This window comes from Pleurodeles waltl, chromosome 2_2, assembly GCF_031143425.1.
Source record: "Pleurodeles waltl isolate 20211129_DDA chromosome 2_2, aPleWal1.hap1.20221129, whole genome shotgun sequence".
Lineage (NCBI taxonomy): Eukaryota > Metazoa > Chordata > Amphibia > Caudata > Salamandridae > Pleurodeles > Pleurodeles waltl.
Window position 1 is genome coordinate 499670066 of NC_090439.1, and position 21238 is coordinate 499691303.

Genomic DNA, 21238 nt, shown 5'->3' on the forward strand with positions numbered 1-21238 from the left:
AGGTACACTCAATAGATTACTTGGGAGTAAGAATTACAAACAACATGCAGTGGGAGGACCAGATTGGTAAGAGTGTTTCACTTCTCCAGTATAGGTCAGGTGCCATTCTGTGCTTTTACAATACCATCACTGCGAAAGCTGTTTCTCCGGCTATTAAGATTTATTTGACAAAGGAGCAGGGTGCAGCAACATATGGTGCCGAGGTGTGGGGTCCTTCTAATACTAACAAACTGTCTGTAGGTGAAAATAATTTTGCAAGGGCTCTTCCTGCATGTCCTCACAGTACACCATTACTCCTGGTTTTCCTGGACCTCAGGTTTTCTCGCATTTCTGATGTGATAGCTCTAAGACCTTTACTCTTCTGGGTACGAATTTGGACCACTCCAGAACTCACTGTTTATAGGGACTCCCTTCTAGATATTCTAGACAGACCTAATGCAGCTTCTATTCCCTGGCTAAAGCATGTTTTGAAGTGGCTTTACATCTAGGGACTTGGGGATTTTTGGAAGAATCCTCACAATTTGGGGAAGGCTCAGAAACAACATTTGAAATCTGTCTACTAGTCATATGTTAGGAACAATTATTGCTTACGTACATCTTATGGTCGAATGGCAACACAATTTCTTGATTTTAAATGGTACCCTCAGTTTGAACCCTACTTGGATTCAATCCCCGACATTTAAAGCATATTGATCTGAAAATATATTTGTGTTCATTTTAGTTTGTCCAGACTGAAGACCACATTCTTTTGGTGTGTCCTAATCTTCAACGTGAAAGCTTGTTTTTTCAAAGCTGCAGGTGCTGAAACTAACAAGCAGCTCGATCTGCATGAGAGATAAGAGGGTCTGAGAGAAGCACTATAGGACGGAAGTAGTATCCTCGCATTGGCAGCTATCGCTGTTAAGATTCCTGAATGTGAGGGTGTATCAAGGTCAAGTGCCAAAGGCTTCAGAAGACTGAAGTGTCAATTATAATTGATTTGCAGTTTTGTTTTACAAATGATAGTTTTGGTTAAGATGTCCTCACACCTAGAAAAAACAAGAATTAAGTGTGGTTTATTTGGAGAAAGATTCATATTTCCTTTGTCCCTTGCGCAGAGAGGACCTATTTGGGGTACAGACCTCATGCTTTCTATGTGGCTTTATGCCACCACACCCCACACCTCTCCTTATCAGAACCTTAGACTGAAGTTGTGTTTGCTCGCCTTTCTCAGATACTCCTTTTGTATTAGATTAGTTTAGGAACTGGATTCAATGGTTAGGCAAGAGAACTTAATTTTAGAATCCAGATGTCACATACTGTTCCTGATTTTCTGCATTGTTCCTATTGAAGTCTTGGTCTTTTATATGTTGCTTCGATTTGATATTATGCAATGCCTAAATTCTCCATTGGTGATTTTGTAGATCTATAATACCTTTGAGACACCTATGTTTTGGCTTTGAGTCTGTAATATAGCTACTTGAAACTTTAATTTGGACTCTGTGGTTTAATGTGTGACTTTTGAGTTATACTGTAATTGATTTGAATAATCTGGTAAAATTATTTCACCAACCCTCTGAACAGAGAAGAAAGACTCATTGGACCCCAGATAACGAGACAGGGCGATGTGGAGGGAACTGGAACTGTACTCTATAGTAGTTAGAGCCTAAACCCTAGTGTCCATGTTCCAGAGTTGGAGAATCTGCAAAGTTGCGTAGGATCAGAAGACAGTTGTACTGGCAGAGAAAGAGTATTAATAGTGTTGCGGAGTTCAGAAAATTGCGTTCAGCTTGGGGTGATTGTGATATTGGATGGTGTTTTGCCGAGATGTTTAGGATGTTGTGGAAGTGTGGTGATCTATAGAGACGCTGAAATGGTTATGGGGTCCGATGTGGCCTAAGATCTCAGGATAGTTTAAAAGGTGAAGACACTATTTTATATTGTCTGCTGAGTGGATGTGGTCATTGCGAGACGTTGTCAATGGCAAGGTTGAAATAGAGACTTATTGGTATAGTAGATCTTAACGTGCAGAGAGAAACTGTACTGATTTAGATGTTACCCTGCGGATCGAGCTCTCATCAGAAGTGATTGTAAACTTTGTGTGATTGAAACTGTTAATTCTTAAGAAAAGCAGACAACGTTTATTGTATTTTGTGTGCATGTGATTTCAAAGCAAGGGTGCATGCAGATTGCAGTGGAAGTGAAACTTCTGCAAGGAGCAAAATCTAAGTCACAGTGTACAGGTTGGTTGGTGTGGTACCCTGCAGCTATTGGTGGGCAACATCATAGGGTGCCAAGCTGCAACTGGTGGTTGTTACGGAGCAAAAGACTGTGGATACGGCATTACATTGAATCAAATTGGAATACTGTGTAAAGTTTGAAACATGAAATAATTCAAAGTTATACATGATACATTTAGAGGAGATGTTCATATCACCAATAGGGTGGGAGAAGTGGCTTCTCCAGAAGGTACTCCAGGTCATTATATGGCAAGTAACGTAAGGCTCCATACATGTGTTTGGCTTGGTCAAAGGTACAAGATCACAGAAAAAGATGGTCCATTGAGATTCCTACAATATGGAACATTTAAATTTAACATTTGAGGAGAGTGTTATATGAAATGAAGCCACCTCCTAGACCCGCACAATGTGAAGCGCTTAATCCTTGGGTACGTAATGCTCATGCAGGAGAAAAAGAAAATTATCAGACCAGAGTGAAGAAATCTATGTGTACTTATGCAGATGTTAGATGGGATGCCGATCAGAGAAGGTGGAGAACTGACATAATAGAAGTAGTTAGATTGTATCCAGCTTTGACGACAGATGTGGTTGAGGGAGAAGGAGAAAGGAAAAAATCTTGGAAACTAAAAGAGCTCAATGATATGAGTATGTACAGCGAAGAAGGCTCTGGAGATAGTATTTTGGATGTGTTACTTTCCGAACGTTCACCTTCGTATAGTGAAGTTAGGGATGAAAGTGGAAATCAGACTGTTGTTGCTAGTGATCCGACTAATGTGGCGGCTGCTCCAACTAAGATGACCCATAGTCCTGTGGGAGTTACTTCCACTAGCGTACCCTGTAAGTTAAGAAGTGAAGGTTTGAGATAATGTGCCCCAGTTGATAGTACTATAGGCCCAGTAGTCCCGATGTAGGCTCCGGGAGAAATACGTATAATTTGACTGTACCCAATAATGCTGAAAGGCAGAGCAGTGTTCAAAATACTTCAGGTGTTAGGGAGTTTGTTCCTTTAGCTCTAAAACACAGTAGCACTCCATGTGGAGTGAGTGCAGATACGACTTTGAACGTGTCAGGATGCACTTCGATAGGTACATATCAGAAGATGCCCACAGATAATATATTTTCATGGGAATCACCTTTCAATTTGGCAAATCAGGGAAGTGATTCCACACCGAAGATGTCTGTGGTGACATGATCCATTAGTGCAAAAGAGATAGATGACTGGGCACAATTCTTTAACGGAAATACTCAATCTAAAGAGAGTACTAGTTCAGAACTGAATAAGGGAACGCTTCCATCCTCATCGAGCGAGAAGACTTTAAATGTAGCAAAGCGGACAATAGAATTGGAAGCAATGATTGTTGGAAATCTTCGTTTGGAATAGCTATAGACATATCAAGAAGATGAGCTTGCATTCATGCGTAGGGATATTACAAAGCGAGTGGGCCAAGTTCATAATAAATTGGCAGAATTGGCTCAAAACTGAGGTAGACTTAAATAAACCAAGGCTTTGCAAAGGAGCTATTGAGTATGTTTTAGTGAAAAGTACATTGCGGACATGAGAACTCCAGAATTGAAAACTCAAAATAGGAAACTGATTAAGAACATTAGGAAATGGAATGAATTACATACGTGGAAGACCAAATGGTTGAAAAAGAAAGGTGAAGAAACCTTCCGGCGAGCCACCACCAATTGGTGCAAAGAGAAGTGTTACAACGTTCTCCTTGAGAGAAGTGCACCTGGTAGTGGCTATGTTCATGTGCTGTGGAGTCAAACTGATCTTGCATCATTCATTAATGATTTCCCAAAGTTGAGAGAGAAGCCAGTGGAATGGTATCAATGGATTGAAAGGTGTGTGAAAATTTCACAGGTGTTGTGGATTGATTTGAATATCCTGTTTGACATTGTCGTTCCGAGTGACTTTTGGACGGAGTGCAAAATAGCTATTCGATGGTGTGAGACAGAACCGACTAGGTACATACTAAGGGTCCTTCATAGTTGGTGGTGAAAAAATATCAAGAGGTCACGACATTCCTGAAAGGGAAGGTGCCTCCTCCAGATGTTGACTGGGTCAATATTCATAGAACATCTCAAGAAGCAAAAGAGTCAATCCATGCTTACTATGAAAGGCTGTTACAAGTATGCAGACAGTATAGTGATATGGATACTTTAGAGGCAAAAGATATGCTATGTTATGTGTCGATGTTTGTGACAGGATTGAGGGCAGAGAAGTCTAATGATTCAGCAGCATTTAATCTGTTGGCAGAATAAGCCCATTGACAAGATTTAGCTTTAAGGTAAATATTGCCTTAATGAAATGGAGATGAAGCAGAATAAGATGAGGGAAAAGTTGATGCTTGCCCAAACGAACGCAGCTTAAAGGACTAGCCAGATGTCCATAGCTGTAAATAATGCAAGGTGTACATCAACAGTCACAGAATCCAATGCAAGGTAGAGGTCGAGAAGTCCCAATAGGCCCTAGAGCAGAAATGAATGTAAATAACCAAAAGATCAACTCCTTGTCACATCTGCAACAAGATGGGGCACTGGAAGCGGGAATGTTGATTAAATCTGGCTAATCAGGTCCAAAATGCAGCATTTGTGCCATTCCTCAGATTAACAATCCTAATCAGATCCAGGATTTCCAAAGACCCAGGAGCCAAATTTTCAATGTGTCCCAAGCTTCAGTGATGAGTCCCTTAAACCCCAATGCCACAGCAGAATGCTGTTGGATGGCACCAGAGTGTAAATCAGGGCATGGAAATTAATGTTAATGGGGTACAGGATAATCATGTGTTTCAACAGTTCCCTTTGGTTGATACAGGTGAAAGAAATGGCTCTTATCAGTGAGCCTAATGGTGCCTGAGAGGAGCCTTAGAGGTAGACCAAAGCAGACCATTCATAGATAGTGAAGTAGATGGCCTTTTTCTGTCATTTCTGGTTGACACTTGTTGTAGGAAGTTGGCTCAATATATACTATCTCAAAGTAAGAGATAGTGTGCACAGAGTCCAAGGGTTCCCCTTGGAGGATGATTGTGGCAAAATCAGATAATATGAATGCTCTATTTTGTGGTAGTGTGGTCGAGCAGTAGGCTTATCAGAGGGTAGAGTTAAGCATTTGTTGAACACACACAGGCAATAAATGAGGAACACATACTTGAAGACTTAACTCCAGGCCAATAGTTTTTATATGGAAAAATATATTTTCTTAATTTATTTTAAAACCTCAAGATTCAAGATTTGAGGTAAGTACATAAAATGCAACATACTTCAAACAGGTAAGTATAGACACATAGGCGCCTATGGAGAACAGGGGTACTCTGGTTCCAGTCTGCTAGCAGGAAAGTACCTGCATCTTTGGGGAGCAGACCAGGGGGGTTTGGTTGAGCACGGGGGAGGGGGCGAAGACACAAAAAGGCACACAAAACACACCCTCAGTGGCACAGGGGCAGCCGGGTGCTGTGTGCAAAGTAAGCATCAGGTTTGCTATGGAAAGCAATGGAGGGATCCAGGGGGTCACTTTGGCGATGCAGGCAGGGCACAGGGGGGCTTCTCGGGCCAGCCACCGACTGGGCTAGAAAGAGGGCCGCCTGCTGGTCACTCCTGCACTGGAAGGTGGTTCCTCTTGGTCCTGGGGACTGCAGGTGCAGTGCTTGGTCCAAGCGTCGGGTTCCTTGTTACCAGACAGTCGCGGTCAGGGGAAGCCTCTGGATCTTCTCTGCAGGCATCGCTGTGAGGGTGCAGGGGGGTCAACTCAGGTTACCCACGTCGTCGAAGCTGCCTGGGAGTCCTCTCTGCGGTGTTGGTTCTCTGGAGCTCGAGCCGCAGGCGTCGGGTGCAGAGTGTGCAGTCTCACGCTTCCGGCGAGAACAGAGAGTTCTTTGAAAGTTGTAAAGTTGTTGCAGTTTTTGAACAGTGCTGCTGTCCTCTGGAGTTTCTTGGTCCTTTGGGTTCAGGGCAGTCCTCGGAGGTCGCTGGTCCCTGTCGGATGCGTCGCTGTGCAGGTTCTTTAATTCAGCAGACAGGCCGGTAGGGCTGGGGCCAAGTCAGTTGTCGTCTCCGTCGCCTCTGCAGGATTTCAGGTCACCAGTCATTCTTGTTGTAGGTTGCAGGAATCTGATTTCCTGGGTTCAGGATCGCCCCTAAATACTCAATTTAGGGGTGTGTTTAGGTCAGGGGGACAGTAGCCAAAGGCTACTGTCCTTGAGGGTGGCTACACCCTCCTTGTGCCTCCTCCCTGAGGGAAGGGAGGCACATCCCCATCCCTTTTGGGGAAATCCTCCAATCTCAAGATGAAGGATTTCTAAAGGCAGGGGTCACCTCAGCTGTCCTGACTGGTGGGTGACTCCTTGTTTTTCTCATTACCTCCTCCAGCCTTTCCACAAAAAGTGGGGGCAGTGGCCAAAGGGGCGTGCATCTCCACTAGCTGGAATGCCCTGGGGTGGTATAACAAAAGGCATTATCCTTTGAGGCTCACCTCCAGGTGTTACAGTTCCTGCAGGGGGAGGTGAGAAGCACCTCCACCCAGTACAGGCTTTGTTTCTCGTCACAGTGTGACAAAGGCACTCACCCCATGTGGCCAGAAACTCATCTGGTTGTGGCAGGCTGGCAGAAACTGGTCAGCCTAGCACTATGAGTCGGACTGGTATTCAGGGGGCATCTCTAAGATGCCCTCTGGGTGTATTTTACAATAAATCCCACACTGGCATCAGTGTGGATTTATTGTGCTGAGATGTTTGATTCCAAACTTCTCAGATTTCAGTGTAGCTATTATGGAACTGTGGAGTTCGTTTTTGACAGACTTCCAGACCATATACTCTTTATGGCTACCCTGCACTTACAATGTCTAAGGTTTTGCTTAGACACTGTAGGGGCATAGTGCTCATGCACATATGCCCTCACCTGTGGTATAGTGCACCCTGCCTTATGGAGGTAAGGCCTGCTAGAGGGGTGACTTACCTATGCCACAGGCAGTGAGAGGTGGGCATGGCACCCTGAGGGGAGTGCCATGTCGACTTAGTGATTTTCTCCCCACCAGCACACACAAGCTGTGAGGCAGTGTGCATGTGCTGAGTGAGGGGTCCCCAGGGTGGCAAAAGACATGCTGCAGCCCTTAGAGACATTCCCTGGCAACAGGGCCCTTGGTACCAGGGGTACCAGTTACAAGGGACTTATCTGTGTGCCAGGGCTGTGCCAATTGTGGGAACAAAGGTATAGTTTAGGGAAAGAACACTGGTGCTGAAGCCTGGTTAGAAGGGTCATGGCACACTTTCAATCATAACTGGCATCAACAAAAGGCAAAAAGTCAGGGGGTAACCAGGCCAAGGAAGGCATTTCCTTACACTGGTGCTAACCATTCTACTCTGAGAATAGTAGAAGTATTAAACCTGCACCTCCTGGGAAATACAATCCAAGTTGTTGGTGGGGAGAGTAAACAAATGACAGCTGCCAAAACTGCCCAGGTCACAGAAAAAAATAGGATCTTTTTAAGACAAGCATATAATAAGGGATCGCAGACTAGTGAGCCTCATGGAAAGAAAATTACTGTCAAAATTAAAGTGTGTCATCTATTGTACCCAAGCAGGAAAAGGAGTTCATACCCAAGAAGAGGATGCTGTCTGAGTTGATGAAAAGTGAAATGCATTGCACCTTAGGGACTTGGTTAACAGCTGACGATTTGCTTCCGGATTTAATAGAAACTGTTGAAGTGCGGGATCTTTCACGAAAAGATATTGGACTGGTAACAAGGTGTGGAACCTGTCCGGATTACTGTTAAACCAAATTATGAATTTCACAAAACTCCACCATCTAATTTGACCCCTAAAGTGATTGCTCAAATAACTCCTGTGATCGAATCAATGCTACAGCAGGGAATTCTGAAAGAGATCATAGGAAGTCTTTTTAACTCTCCCATTATGGGTCTTCAGAAACCAAATGGAAAATACAGAATTGTACAGGACCTTAGGAAAATAAACAATATTGTTGTTGCATGTTGCACTGTGGAACTGAATCTAGCTGTAATATTGTTTCAGACTCCATGTGAGGCTGAGTGGTTCACCGTCATTGATTAGTGTCAAGCCTTCTTTCGATACTGTTGCATGAGGATAGTCAATTCCTCTTCACATTCCGGCTCGAGCCCAGGGTTTTGGCATGGTGCGAGTTCCACAAGGATATACTGATTCACCATCGATTTTCAATTCGATCTTGGAGATATATCTGGAATCCTTGGTTAAGCCATGCAATTCAGTCCTGACTTAGTATATTGAAGACCTCATAGTGGTGTTGAATACTCCAGAAGCTCGTAAACAGGATATCACTGCATTTCTGAACCACTTGGTTGAGAATGGACAAAGTAATCCCAGGAAAGTTGCAATATTGTAGAAAACAGTTCCAGTATCTTGGACAGCATATTGAGAAAGGAGTAAGAAAAGTGTTATAAGAGAATTTCAGCAATACTGAAAATTGGTCCGCCAACTACATACAGAGGTCAGGGTTTTTTTGGGGAATTATGGGTTACAGTAAACAGTGAATACCCAACTTTTCTCTGGTGGCTAAGCCTTTAAAGAGGCTCACACACAAGGAGGTCTCTGATCCAGTACCATGGGACAACGGTTGCCTTGCCGCGTTTCTAGAGCGGCGAGGGCGTCTCTGTCATGCTCTGGGGATGGCCAAATTATAACAAATATTTTGCACCATTCTGCAGTGAAAGGGAGGCCTCTGCTCTCTCAGTGCTGACTCAAACGCATGGAAATGCTAAGAGACCTGTGGTATATTCTTCCCGCCACATTAGATCCTGTAGCTCAACTGCCTGGATGTTTAAAATCAGTAGATGCAGTCTGCACTAGCAAGGAAAGGTGTGAAACCATTACCTGTGTATGTCCCTGACTCATTTAAATATTTATTAACCAGAACTAGAACGCAGCACCTGACAAATAGTTGACTTACTAAGTACGAACGGATCATACTGGCCACAGAGAACGTGACAATCAAACCTTGTGGGATTTTGAATCCTGCTACTCTGCAGCCAATAGTGGATCGGGGAACTACTGAGGATCGTGAAAATTAACATGCTTGTCTCGATGTGCCAAACCGAGACCAGACATACAAGATGAACCATTACCTTAATCTTATTATGTTCTTTATATTGATGGTTCATGCTTGAGAGACAACGGCGGACGTTTGAGGGCAGCTTATGTTGTTTGTACTTTGTCTGGAGTTGTCAAAGCTTCTTGGCTTCAAGGAATATGTTATGCCCAAGTAGCTGAATTGATTGCTCTTACTAGAGCATGGTGTGTCTCTGATCAATTGAAAGTAACTATCTTTACCAACAGTCAATACGGCTTTGGCGTTGTTCAGGACTTCAGACAACTGTGGTCTCAGTGAGGCTTTATGATGTCCTCTAAATCTCAGATTCGGAACAGTGACCACGTGAAAAAGCTCCCTGATGCACTACAATTGCCCGAACAAGTTGCATTAGTCAAGTACCCTGCACATCGTTCGGGGGAGGATCACATGACTTTGGGCAATAGGTTTGCAGACGAGGTCGCAAGGTACTGTGCCCATAATATCTGTACCTTTAATGGTGAATTCACAAACGAGGGAATGGATGAGAATAACTTAACCTTTTGTTGACAACAGCTGATACATGGGATGAGGTGAAAAGGATTAATGACTAAGTATCTGAAGATGAACAGCAGAGATGGGTCAGGGCAGGTTGTGTAAAAAAAGATGGTGACATTTGGGCTTCAATGGATGGCAGGCCAGTGTTGCCAAACAGCCTGTTACCTCCTATGGCTGACATTTTCAGGGTCCTGCTTATTTTGTTGGGGATGCTATGGCGAAATTTTTCAGACAAACTTGGTTTAATCCTAAATTTAGATTGATGGCTGAAGTGCTGTGTCACCAATGTGTTGTGTCTCAACAGAACAATGCGGGAAAGAGACCTGCAGTTACATTGAGTCACATAGGAATGTCAGGTGGACATTTTAACAGGATATGGATGGAGTTCAATGAGATGCCTGTGTGCAATGGATTGAGGTATGTTTTGGTTATTGTGTATAACTTTTCCCATTGGGTTGAACCATACCCAACTAGGCAAAATGACTGTCTTACTGTAGCTAAACTGCTGTTGAGGGAACTCCTACCTAGGTTTGGCCTTCTGACCTCTTTAGAATCTCATCGAGTAACTCATTAGAATGAGGTTCTGAAATTGTTGTGCACAGCATTGCAAACGGAATCGAGATTTCACTTCAGTAATAGACCTGAGACTTCGGGTATCATTGAGCAAGTGAATGGCACATTGAAATCGAGACTGGCAAAGGTGTGTGCTTCGACATCCTTGAAATTGCATGATGCTTTGCTCCTTGTGCTGATGAGCCTTTGCAGTGTTCCTGATGGAAAGACTGACTGCCCCCCACGAAATCCTGATGGGGACGGCGATTAGCTAGCCAGCGATTCCTGTGAATCCACTTGTGGCTATAACATATGATATGGTCATGGACTACTGCAAAGGACTGGCTGATGTGGCGTGTGACTACAGCTTCTCCACTACAGGAACAGTGCCATGACCTTAGTCCCTGTGACAGGGTCTTGGTAAAGAAACACATTTGAAAAATGTGTCTGGAAACGTGGTGGCTTGAACCTTTCCTGGTGATCCTAGTGACCAAGGCCGCTGTGAAGTGTGGAGGTCTTCCCAATTGGATCCAAGCTTCCCATACTAGCAGAGTTAAGTATCCCCTTGCTACAACAGCGCCTGTCCCAGAGGAACTAGTGGTGTGAGAGACAATCGGAACAGGCCAGCCAAGCTTCTGGGGACCAAGCAGAGCTGGACAAAGCACTCAAAGTTGAAGAGTCTTTAGCAAGTGACGACTGACTCTGAAGCTGAAACAGTAGGCATGTTCTGTTGCAAATGAATCAGATTCAGACCTCGGAAAAGGAACGAGAGCAGGAAGAAAGCGAGTGGAAGCTGGAGACCGCTGGCCCAAAATACAAGAATGAGGAAAGTGTGTCTGCCTTAAGAAAGTGTGCCACCGGCGATTGCAGAGGAAAACTGAGAACTCTGTTCTGATTCTGAGACAAAGTGAAGACGAAGGTATGGCATTCAGAAAGTCAAAAAGAACAAGAGTACCTACTCGTAGGTATTCTTTACCTGAGTGGACCTACTATGCAAATGGCACAGAACAAAAATTCTTGAAGCACTGGAGTCAACATACAGGTTCTGCTGAACCTCCATGAACTGAACATTGTGACTGAATTATACCTTGAACTTTTACTGTCACCTATGAGTTTAGTTTGCGTGCACATTAGAGGCATTTACATTGATTGGAATCAAGAGTCTGGAAGATATCCCAGGCCCCAGTAGAAGAAAGAGAAATGTCACTTAGAAGAACACAGGGTAGGGCTAGGAACTTCTCAATAGGATTTTATATTATCGGTAAATTAACTTTCTTTTGCTGCTTGCATTGCTAAAATCAACGAAGAAATATTTTGCTGCCGCCATATTTGCTTAATAAAAGATCTGGTTTTAAAGACATAATGGAGCCAAATAAGAGAAATAGATGTAAATCAATAATCTTTGCTTTATTGCTTATTTCCCTTGTAATACTAATAATGTTGCTAGTAGGAGTGTTTGCCCTTACCAGTCCTATAGAACAGATAACTTCTACAGACGCCCCCCACACTATTAATCCTAAAAAAAAAAAAAAAAGTGGTAAGTTAGATGAGAAAGCATTACACTTACATGCATCTAGGGGAGATTATTCTGCAAATGTATATTTCGGCTAGTTATATGAATATTTAGAGACTATGGAGGCGAGGGTTTGCTATGAATGCACTCAACTGCATGCTTCTGTTTCAGAAGGCATTAGTTATCATTTACCCGTGACTTATGGAATTTCATGTAGTCTACTGTTGAGTTTGTTTTATGGGACAGGACATTTATCAGTATTATTTTTCAAACTAAGATTTAGGCCCTCATTACTTACTTGGCAGGAAAACCCGCCGAGTTCGGCGCTAACTGTTAACAGAAGACCGTGAGCGTGCAGAACCCACCGCCAGCCACAAAGAACATTCAGCTTGGACGGCAGGTGGAAACAGAGCCAGCCGTGCCAGAGGAACGCAGGGCCTGAACATTGACGCCAGCTCCAAATGAAGCCGGCGGCAATGTAGCAGTGCTGCGGGTGCAGCAGCACTCATTTCACTGCCCGTAAATCAGGCAGTGAAATGTGCGACAGGGCTGTGCATGGGGGCCCCTGCACTGCCCATGCCAATTGCATGGGCAGTGCAGGGGCCCCCAGTCACCCATTACGGCAGCCTTTCCCTGGCGGTGTAAACCACCAGGGAATGGCTGGTGGAACCTGACTCATTATCCAGGGGCAGCGCTGATTGTAGCGCTGTCCTGTCGGATAGGAAACTCGGCCATCGCCAGGCTGCCTGGTGGAGGAGTTTCAAAAGTGGCGGTTCTGCCATGTTTATTATATGGCGGTCTGGACCATGCCGGTGGTGGTAATTACCGCCGGCATGGCGGCCCAGACCACCATGTTCATAACGAGGGCCTTAGCTCTTTCAGTGATCCCTATAATTGAGCATTTCAACAGACATCCAGCTCCCTTGGAAATAAAAATAATTGCAAAATATTTTAAACCCGTTTCCGCTTTAGACAGTTTACGCACACCAATTTAACTTGTATATTATCAGAGGTTGAAAAGAATTTCCTGAATTAAGTTGGACACAAAAAGAGGGTTGGAAGCTAGCTTACAGTTAGTTGAGCATTTCCAGAGTCAAAATAAGTGTACAAAGGAAGAAACAGAACATCAGTTAGCAGGAAAAGTAGCTGCCTTAGCTCTAGACTGGGAAAACAAGGGAAGATTGTGCATTTGGATGGCAGGATCTGAATCTGATAATGTGATCATGGGAAAGTGAATGTGAACACGTTTGAAGTTCAAGGAAACTAAGTTGTATTTGGATGGAGAGGACACTGTTGCCACTCGAGTTTATTTTATTTGTGGGAAATGTGCCTATTTCAGATTGCCAAAAGTATGGTATGTTACAAGTGTTATTTGGGGATTGTTTCCCCAAAATTTATCATGCAGGACATTTTGACGATCCTGTTTGGACTCAAGAATCTAGATCTAAGGGAAGTGTGAGTGCAGGAGAAGTGGTAGACATCGTTGGTCCTTTAATCCTGTCTGGGGAGTGATTTTGAATGATTTGAAGACTAGAAGGTTGCCTTACTATAGTGGATAAACTAACCACTAGTACTGCTGCAGCGTTGCTGGTAATAAATTCGGGGATGAAAGCGATCAGATCAATGATTTTACAAAATCAACTTATGTTAGACACGCTGCTCGCAATACAGGGCGGAGAATGTTGGATGCTTGAGGTCTACAACGTTGTATTTTCATTTCAGATAAAAGTAAGGATTTGCATAAGTACATCTGGAATATTTCAGAGTTGACAAAGGACTTGAAAGAGGTAGAGGCCATTGGTTCAAGGGAAGCGACTGGAGATGGATTTTCTGCAATAGGTAGATGGTTCAGAAATTTGGGAAGTGGAGTTGCAGGTTTCATGTTGAGATCATTGATTAATTCCAGAGTACGAATAGTTCTGTTAGTTGGATACAAAATTTTCCGAGGGATGAAGATTCATCAAGGTAGAAAGAGAGCAGCGGTTGAGTTGGAAGATAATCAGTGTAAATATTACGCTGAAATGAAACGCTTGGAAGAATCCAGACGAAAGCTGCTTAAAATGTCTAGGTTTGAGATAGTCTCATTCAAGAATGTGCCTATTTCAGATTGCCAAAAGTATGGTATGTTACAAGTGTTATTTGGGGATTGTTTACCCAAAATTTATCATGCAGGACATTTTGACGATCCTGTTTGGACTCAAAAATCTAGATCTAAGCGAAGTGTGAGTGCAGGAGAAGTGGTAGACATCGTAGGATTGACCGGACGGCTCCCATTCCTGCATTTAGGCGGCCGCGCGGTCACAGTGGGTGAGGGGCCAGATACCATTTTATTTTTACTTCATTGGGTCAGGGGTTCCCTCTGATGTTTTTTAATAGTGCATATATGGTTTTTAATTGCATTTTAAGCATTTGATAATTTACTTACCGGCAAGCACAGCGCACTGATTCTCAATAGTCTGGGCCTGTCGCCCTTTCTTTTTAACATTGGAATTCTTTCCTCCTTCTTACCTCTGTAAGCCTCTCCCGCCAGTCAATTAATTGTTTCTCTCACCTTTGACCTCCCCTACGGCCGGTTTTCTATCTCGAGGTTAGGGCCTGTTAGAGCCCTCCTCGGTTGGCACTGCGGCGGCCATCTTTGACGGAGAAACTAGTCGATGGTCTAGTTTCTCTCAGGTAGGATTGACCAGACGGCTCCCATTCCCACTTTTAAGCAGATGGAGACGCGGCTGCGCCAAAGGCACACCTAAGGCAAGCCCGCCCGGTCCGGATGAGACCGAGGGCCAGACATTCTGCCCAAAGTGCCTGCACCCCCCTTCTCAGGACATTTTCTAAACAGGAGCTTTTAGCTCTTAAACATGAGTCCACTTACAGGCATTGTTTGCCGGCAGATCCTGACCACTTTAGCAAATGGAACTGTGGGATGTGTGGTTGGAATACCAATATAACATCCAATAAAGGCTCCCCCATATTTAAGACACAAACTAAATTGCGAAATAATAGTCTGGCAGGCAGCGCTGAGCCACACATTACCTGTGAATTAATTAATGCTCGCTCTTTGGGCAAGCACACACTTGAAATCAGGGAATTGATTGAATCGGCTCACCTCGACTGCCTCTTCATCACAGAAACCTGGGCTAAAGAAGATTCTAACCCAGACTTCCTGTTGGCCTCCCCACTAGGTTACTCTTTTTCCAGACTAGATAGGCTGGAGAAGCAAGGAAGTGGGCTTGCAGTAATTTTTAGGAATAATTTGTATTGTTCGCTGGAGGGGCTTAACATCATCCAGACCATTTGTGAAGGAGCTTTTTTTAAGCTTCGCCTCCAGTATAGTATCCTTCTTGAGGGACTATTACTATATAGACCGCCCGGCCCCAAGAAGGATTTTATCTTGGCTTGGCCCGCTATACTTGAACCTATTATCCTGTCTCCCAAAGCAATTGTCTTGGGCGACTTCAACCTTCATTTAGAAGATCAGTTCGATCCAGTTATTAGTGAATTTTTTTGCCTCATTTTGAGTTTGGATTAGCATATTTTAGACTTGGCCCCATCGCATTGTGCGGGGCATACGCTGGATGGCATGTTCTTTCGGCAGGGTAATGGTACCAGGTCAGACAATAGGGCCCTTGACCGGACAGGTCTTCATCTGTTGTCCTTCAAGGTAGTAGGCACGGAAGCGGTTACTAAAACATCCCCTGCGCCTAGATTTAGGAGAACATGGCATAAGGTACAAGAGACTAACCTGGCCAGGGCTCTTAAGTCAGGCTGGGAACAGGCGAAAGCTCTGGGCCTCTCGAAGTTAGAGATTTTTGAAACGGGAACTAGAGCCGAGGTCGAAACATTAGCTTCTCTGGTTTTATTTGAATCTAAACAGAGGTGCTCTTTATCTGCTCCTTGGTACTCAGAGGAATTAAAAAATTTGCAGAGAATTTATCGTAGACAGGAACGCAAATGGGAGCTTAATAAAACCAAGACGTAGAGGGATAAACCTAGGAGCTCTCTCGAGAATTATAAACTAGCAATTAGATCAACAAAAATAGAATACTTCTCCCGTATTATTAGAGAAGCACAGAGCGAACCGAAGGAACTTTTTAAAGTGGTTCGCTACCTCACTCTTCCACCCACTTCTTCCGGTCTAGAGAATTCAGATTTGTTCTGCCAAAAAGTTGCACATTTAAAAAAAATTAATCACTCAACTGCAGGCAAATTTTGTACAAATTACCCCTGAACAAGAAGAGGGCGTGCGGGATGATTCTATACCTCTAGACTCCACCCACAGGCTAAGCAGCTTTCCGCCTTTATCGTCCAAAAGGATCTCTGAACTATTAGCTGTAGTTAAATCCAGTTCTCTGAACGATCCCTGACCCCACGGATACTTAAGTTAGTACCCCACCTGATTTCGAAGGCACTGGAACCCGTATAAGCAGACATCTTGCTGGAAGGATGCTTTCCGGATATCTGAAAATAATCTATTGTGATTCCATTAATTAAGAAGCCAGGCAAGGAATCTAATGATTTAACAAATCTCCGACCTATCTCTTTGTTACCCACCTTAGCCAAGATCCTGGAAAGGCACCTGACTATGGAACTGGCAGACTTTCTACAAATGAATGGTGGATTTGATTCGTCTCAACACGGGTTCCGTCGGGCTCATAGCACGGAATTTGCTCTGATATGTTCTGCAGATATTATTCGCAGAAGAGTTGACCAGGGGGAAGGCACCATTCTTGTTCTGCTTGATTTGTCCGCAGCCTTCGATACTATACCCGCAATGTCTTATCCAGCGACTTCATCAGGAGTTAGAGACAAAGCACTTGATATCCTCAAGTCTTTCCTTACCAACATATCTATTACAGTGTCCTGTGGGGACTACAGGGCAACCCCCTTCCAATTACCTTGCGGTGTCCCTCAGGGGTCTTCTCTCAGTCCTACTCTGTTTAATTTTTATGTAGCACTGTCAGCAAGCCTGGTGCCCTCTTTTGGCTTCCACACCGTGTCATACGCGGATGATACGCAGTTGACTATCCCGGTCTCTCGCAACTAGGAGAAAACTGTTGACAGATTCCAGCAATGCATGAGAGTGATTAACAGCTGGATGTGCAGTAATTGGCTCAAACTTAACGGAGATAAGACAGAAATCATTTTTTTTGGTTTAGACAGTTAACTGTGGAGTGGCCGGAGTCGTGCAGCGAGTGCCCAGTTTCACGCACCTCGGATAGAAATCTGGGGATTGTATTTGACAGTTCCCTTTCATTTGAGCAACAGGTTAACCAGACGGTTAAAGGTTGCTAAGAGGCTCTAAGATCCCCCAAGAAAATCTTTCTATTTTTGCATGGAAATTTGAAAGTGGTGGTGGCCCTGGCGCTGGTTATATCTAGACTGGACTATTGCAATGCCTTAATGCTGAATATCAATAAATCTGCTCTTCATAAACTTCAACCTATCCACAACGCGGCTGCCCGCTTGATTTTAGATCTACCGTGCCCAGCATCTGCTAGCAGCTGTCAAACAGCTTCACTGGCTACTGGTTGATAAACGGTTTAAGTTTAAGTCCCTTTGCTTAACCTACAAGGTTCACCACTTAGAGGGCTGTGAATATCTGAGATCAGTTCAACCGTATCAACCGGCTCGGACACTTAGATCTTCATCCGGACAACTTATTTCATGACCCCGTTGTTATAGGGTTAGGTGGGGGGAGAAAGCCTTTTCTGAGGAGGCTGCCAGACACTGGAACCCCCTACCCCTGATGATCAGACATACAGAGACATATTTTCGCGTTAGAAAGAAATTAAAAACTTGGCTCTTCTCCCATTAGGATGGGATTTTTAGGTGCCCTTTTTACTATGTATGGTTTTGGTTCCCATATATCTCACTAGTACTAGCGCTTCAATGCTACGGCCGGAATGTGCTCTATTAATGATTTACAATACAAAAAAATGAAGTGGTTTTGTGATGACATTACACGTCATCAGAGGGAGGGTTGAAAGAGCACACGCTGGCTGTGGCATTATGCCTCCTAAAAAGTGAGAAGAAGTGGTAGTTACTTTTCTTTTTGTAATGTGTAAAACAAATTGTTAAACGTAGTGCACTAAAATATATTAGTAAAAGTGCATAATGAAGTTAATGTTTAATATATGCCAAATATAATCTTAATTTGCAAGAATGTTTATGTTACAGTATTCTAGAAATGTTATTCTTTTTGATAATTTTATAGTCTACAAGTTTGACATTTAAAGCCTATTGAACGGAAAATATATTTATGTTCGTTTTAGTTTGGTCGGAGTGAATGCCACATTCTTTTTGTGTGTCCTAACATTCAATGGGAAAGCTTGTTTTTCCAAAGCTGCAGGTGCCAAAAACTAACCAGGAGCTCATTGTGCAGGAGATAAGAGCCTGAGAGAAGCGTTACAGGACAGAATGGGTATCCTGGCATTGGCAGCTATAGCTTTTAAGATTGCTAAATACGAGAGTGTAACAAGGTTGAGAAACAACAGCTTCGGAAGCCTGAAGTGTCCATTATAATTGATTTGCAGTTTTGTTTTTCAAATGAGAGTTCTGGTGATGAGGTCATCACACCTGGAAAAACCTAAATTTAAGTGTGGTTTAGTTAGAGAGAGATTCCGATTCCTTTTGTCCCTTGCTCAGAGCGGACCTTTTTGAGGTAAAAACCTCATACTTTCTATGTGGCTTTATGTCACAGCGCCTCTCTTCAACTGAATCTTCTACCAAAGTTCTGTTTGCTGACTTTTCTCAGATATTCCTTTTGTATTAGATTAGCTTAGGAGCTAGAGTCTATGGTTAGGCAAAAGAACTTAATTTTAGAATCCAGACATCACATACTTTTCCTGATTTTCTGCATTGTTGCTATTGAAGTCTTTGTCTTTTATAGGATGCTTCAATTTACTATTGTGCAACACCTTAATTTTCCATTGGTGTGTTTGTATATTTAAACCATGGTTTTGAGAATCACCTATGTAACTTTGGCTTTGAGTCTATAATAAACCCCTTGGAAACTTTAATTTGGACTCTGCAGTTTACTGTGTGACTATTGAGTTACGCTGCAATTGATTGTAATAATCTAGTAAAATTATCTCTCCACTCCTTGGAACAGAGGAGAAAGATTCATCAGGCCTCGGATATGAAGAGAGGGCCCTGTGCTGGATCATAGCTTTGAATACTTTATGTATATATAAAATCAAATCAGGATTTTAAATCTAAACAAAAACTTAGCTTACCCCCAAACAATTATCTATCAGCTGTCAATAACCCTACCTCATAAGGGGTGCACTAGATGTATTCTTTAACAGAAACCACCCCTGTCATTTGGATTCTAGAAGAGTGCCACAGCAGTCCGTAAGAAACTTTTTAAAACAGTTTTGGCAAACTTTCAACATTATATCCTCTGTCACGTTTCAAAGTGCAGACTAAGAAGTGTAAAAAAAGAAAAAACAAGGCTTCAGGCCTTTTCTAACGATGCACATGGATGTGGAACAATATATCCTTAGCCGTCAGAACTATCCTAAAGCTGCACTGATATAATAAAGAGCCGAAAACGCACTCTTTAAAAACGATATCAGTGTAATAATTGTCCACCTCTCCTATCTTTCATTGACTTTATGCAGGTCTTCAACTATGTACTGCTCTCTAGCATATCATTCAATGTAATGTTTACCACAACTGCTTGAACCTGAAAACCTGAGTCTTACCTTCATTTTCTACATTTCGCCTTCTTTCATTCTCGTGTTCCACCTTCCTTTGATATTCATTTATTCTATGCTGCAGCATCATATTTTGATTCTCAACTTGGGACACAGAAGATTCTAAGTTTTTCCTTTGATTGCCCTGTAAAGAATATAGAAACATCATTCACTACATATATCTTGTTTCTGTGTTCCATAAACGGTGTCTGATTAAACAAATTAATATTTCATCCTAAAAAAATGAAAAAGCTCAGAATGTCACAGCAACTTCAGTTTTCATGAGGTTTATAGCACAATATAAAAAGATATAGACAGCAATTAAGTTCGAATGTTTAACAGTGGCCTTGTATATTAACTTCAATTCAGACATCACACTTTAACCCTCTTGCTGCTATGCTGCCCCCTGCTCTACTCCCCATCCATTCCCATTCTACCCCCCCCTGTGCTCAGCCTTTTTTTTTGGCTATTTGGGGTAGTTTGCATTAAGTCCTCCAGGAAGTTTCTGGCACAACAGCTATCAGTGCCATTTTTGACTTTTTTTTTTCAACCTCCTGGGGATTCTAAAGGTCCCAGGGTTTGTGGATTCCCCAGGAGGGGTCTGAAAAAATAATCAAAATATAGCAACATTTTCAGTTTGTTTTAGAAAAGTAGGAAGTAAGTGCTCCAGATAACTGTCAACATCAACAAACGGTCTGCTGTACTAAAGTCACCTGTTCCCCAGCTTTCAGGAACATGAAGAGCTGAATCAAAAAAACTAATTTTGTATCACAATGTAAAAAATGTTTGTAACAAGTAGCCTATTTTCCCTATTTTGTGAGCTCTCATCCTACTTCCAGTTTGTGGTGGAAACCAATGTGAAACCCATGGGTGACCCAGGGAAGCTCCAGATTTCTAAAAAGCAGACAAAATTTAGAATTCACCTACAGTTCATATGTATAGATCCATCAAGGGTTTCCCAAGGAAAATACATGTTGAAAAAAAAGAAAGACTGAAAATGAGTAGGGAAAAAGAACAAGTTTCTTACTTTTGGTAACTCCTTATCTGGTGGAGACTATCTAGCTGCCCATTGCTTATTTTAGAGTTTCCTGACATCATCTTGGAATCCTGAATTTCTGATGAGCAGTAACCTGTGCGCGCCATCGGGTGGTGTCAGTCGGATCCACGTAGCATTGGCGACGTCATTGGAGCCATCGGTGACGTCACGGTCACCTATAAAGGAACCACCCCAGCGTGGATACATCTGTCTTTTTACCCACAAACTTCCACACCAGAAGCACAGAGCCATGGATAGAAGTAATAGTTGGTCAGTGCAAACAACTAGGGCCCTGAAAGGGACGATCCCCGACTCTATTAGACATATCTGAAGAGCGGAGAGGCATAAGTGGGTGTAAGGAATCTGAAGCTAGATAGAGTCTCTACCAGATTGTGTTACCAAAGGTAGGTAACTTGTTCATCTGACAGAGAATTCTAGCTGCAGATTCCTTACCTTATAAAAGATACCCAAGCCATAACCTCCTGGCAGTGGGCTGCAAGTAGCTCTTCTCACACTAGAAAGTCCTGTAGGATCGAACGGGCAAAGTGTCCGTCTCTCCGGTCCTGATAGTCCAGGCATTAGTGTTTTGCAAACGTGAGCAAGGATA

The 21238-nt window shown here is 43.1% G+C and overlaps 1 protein-coding gene across 1 annotated transcript in view; it reads right to left on the bottom strand.

Annotated features, from left to right (window-relative positions):
* The window catches only part of ROCK1 (Rho associated coiled-coil containing protein kinase 1), a 1374854-nt gene that overhangs the window by 701192 nt on the left and 652424 nt on the right, over nucleotides 1-21238 (bottom strand). The window contains exon 14 of the mRNA XM_069219991.1: nucleotides 19605-19740. Coding sequence (XP_069076092.1) covers nucleotides 19605-19740 — 136 coding nt within the window. The remainder of the gene's footprint in view (nucleotides 1-19604; nucleotides 19741-21238) is intronic.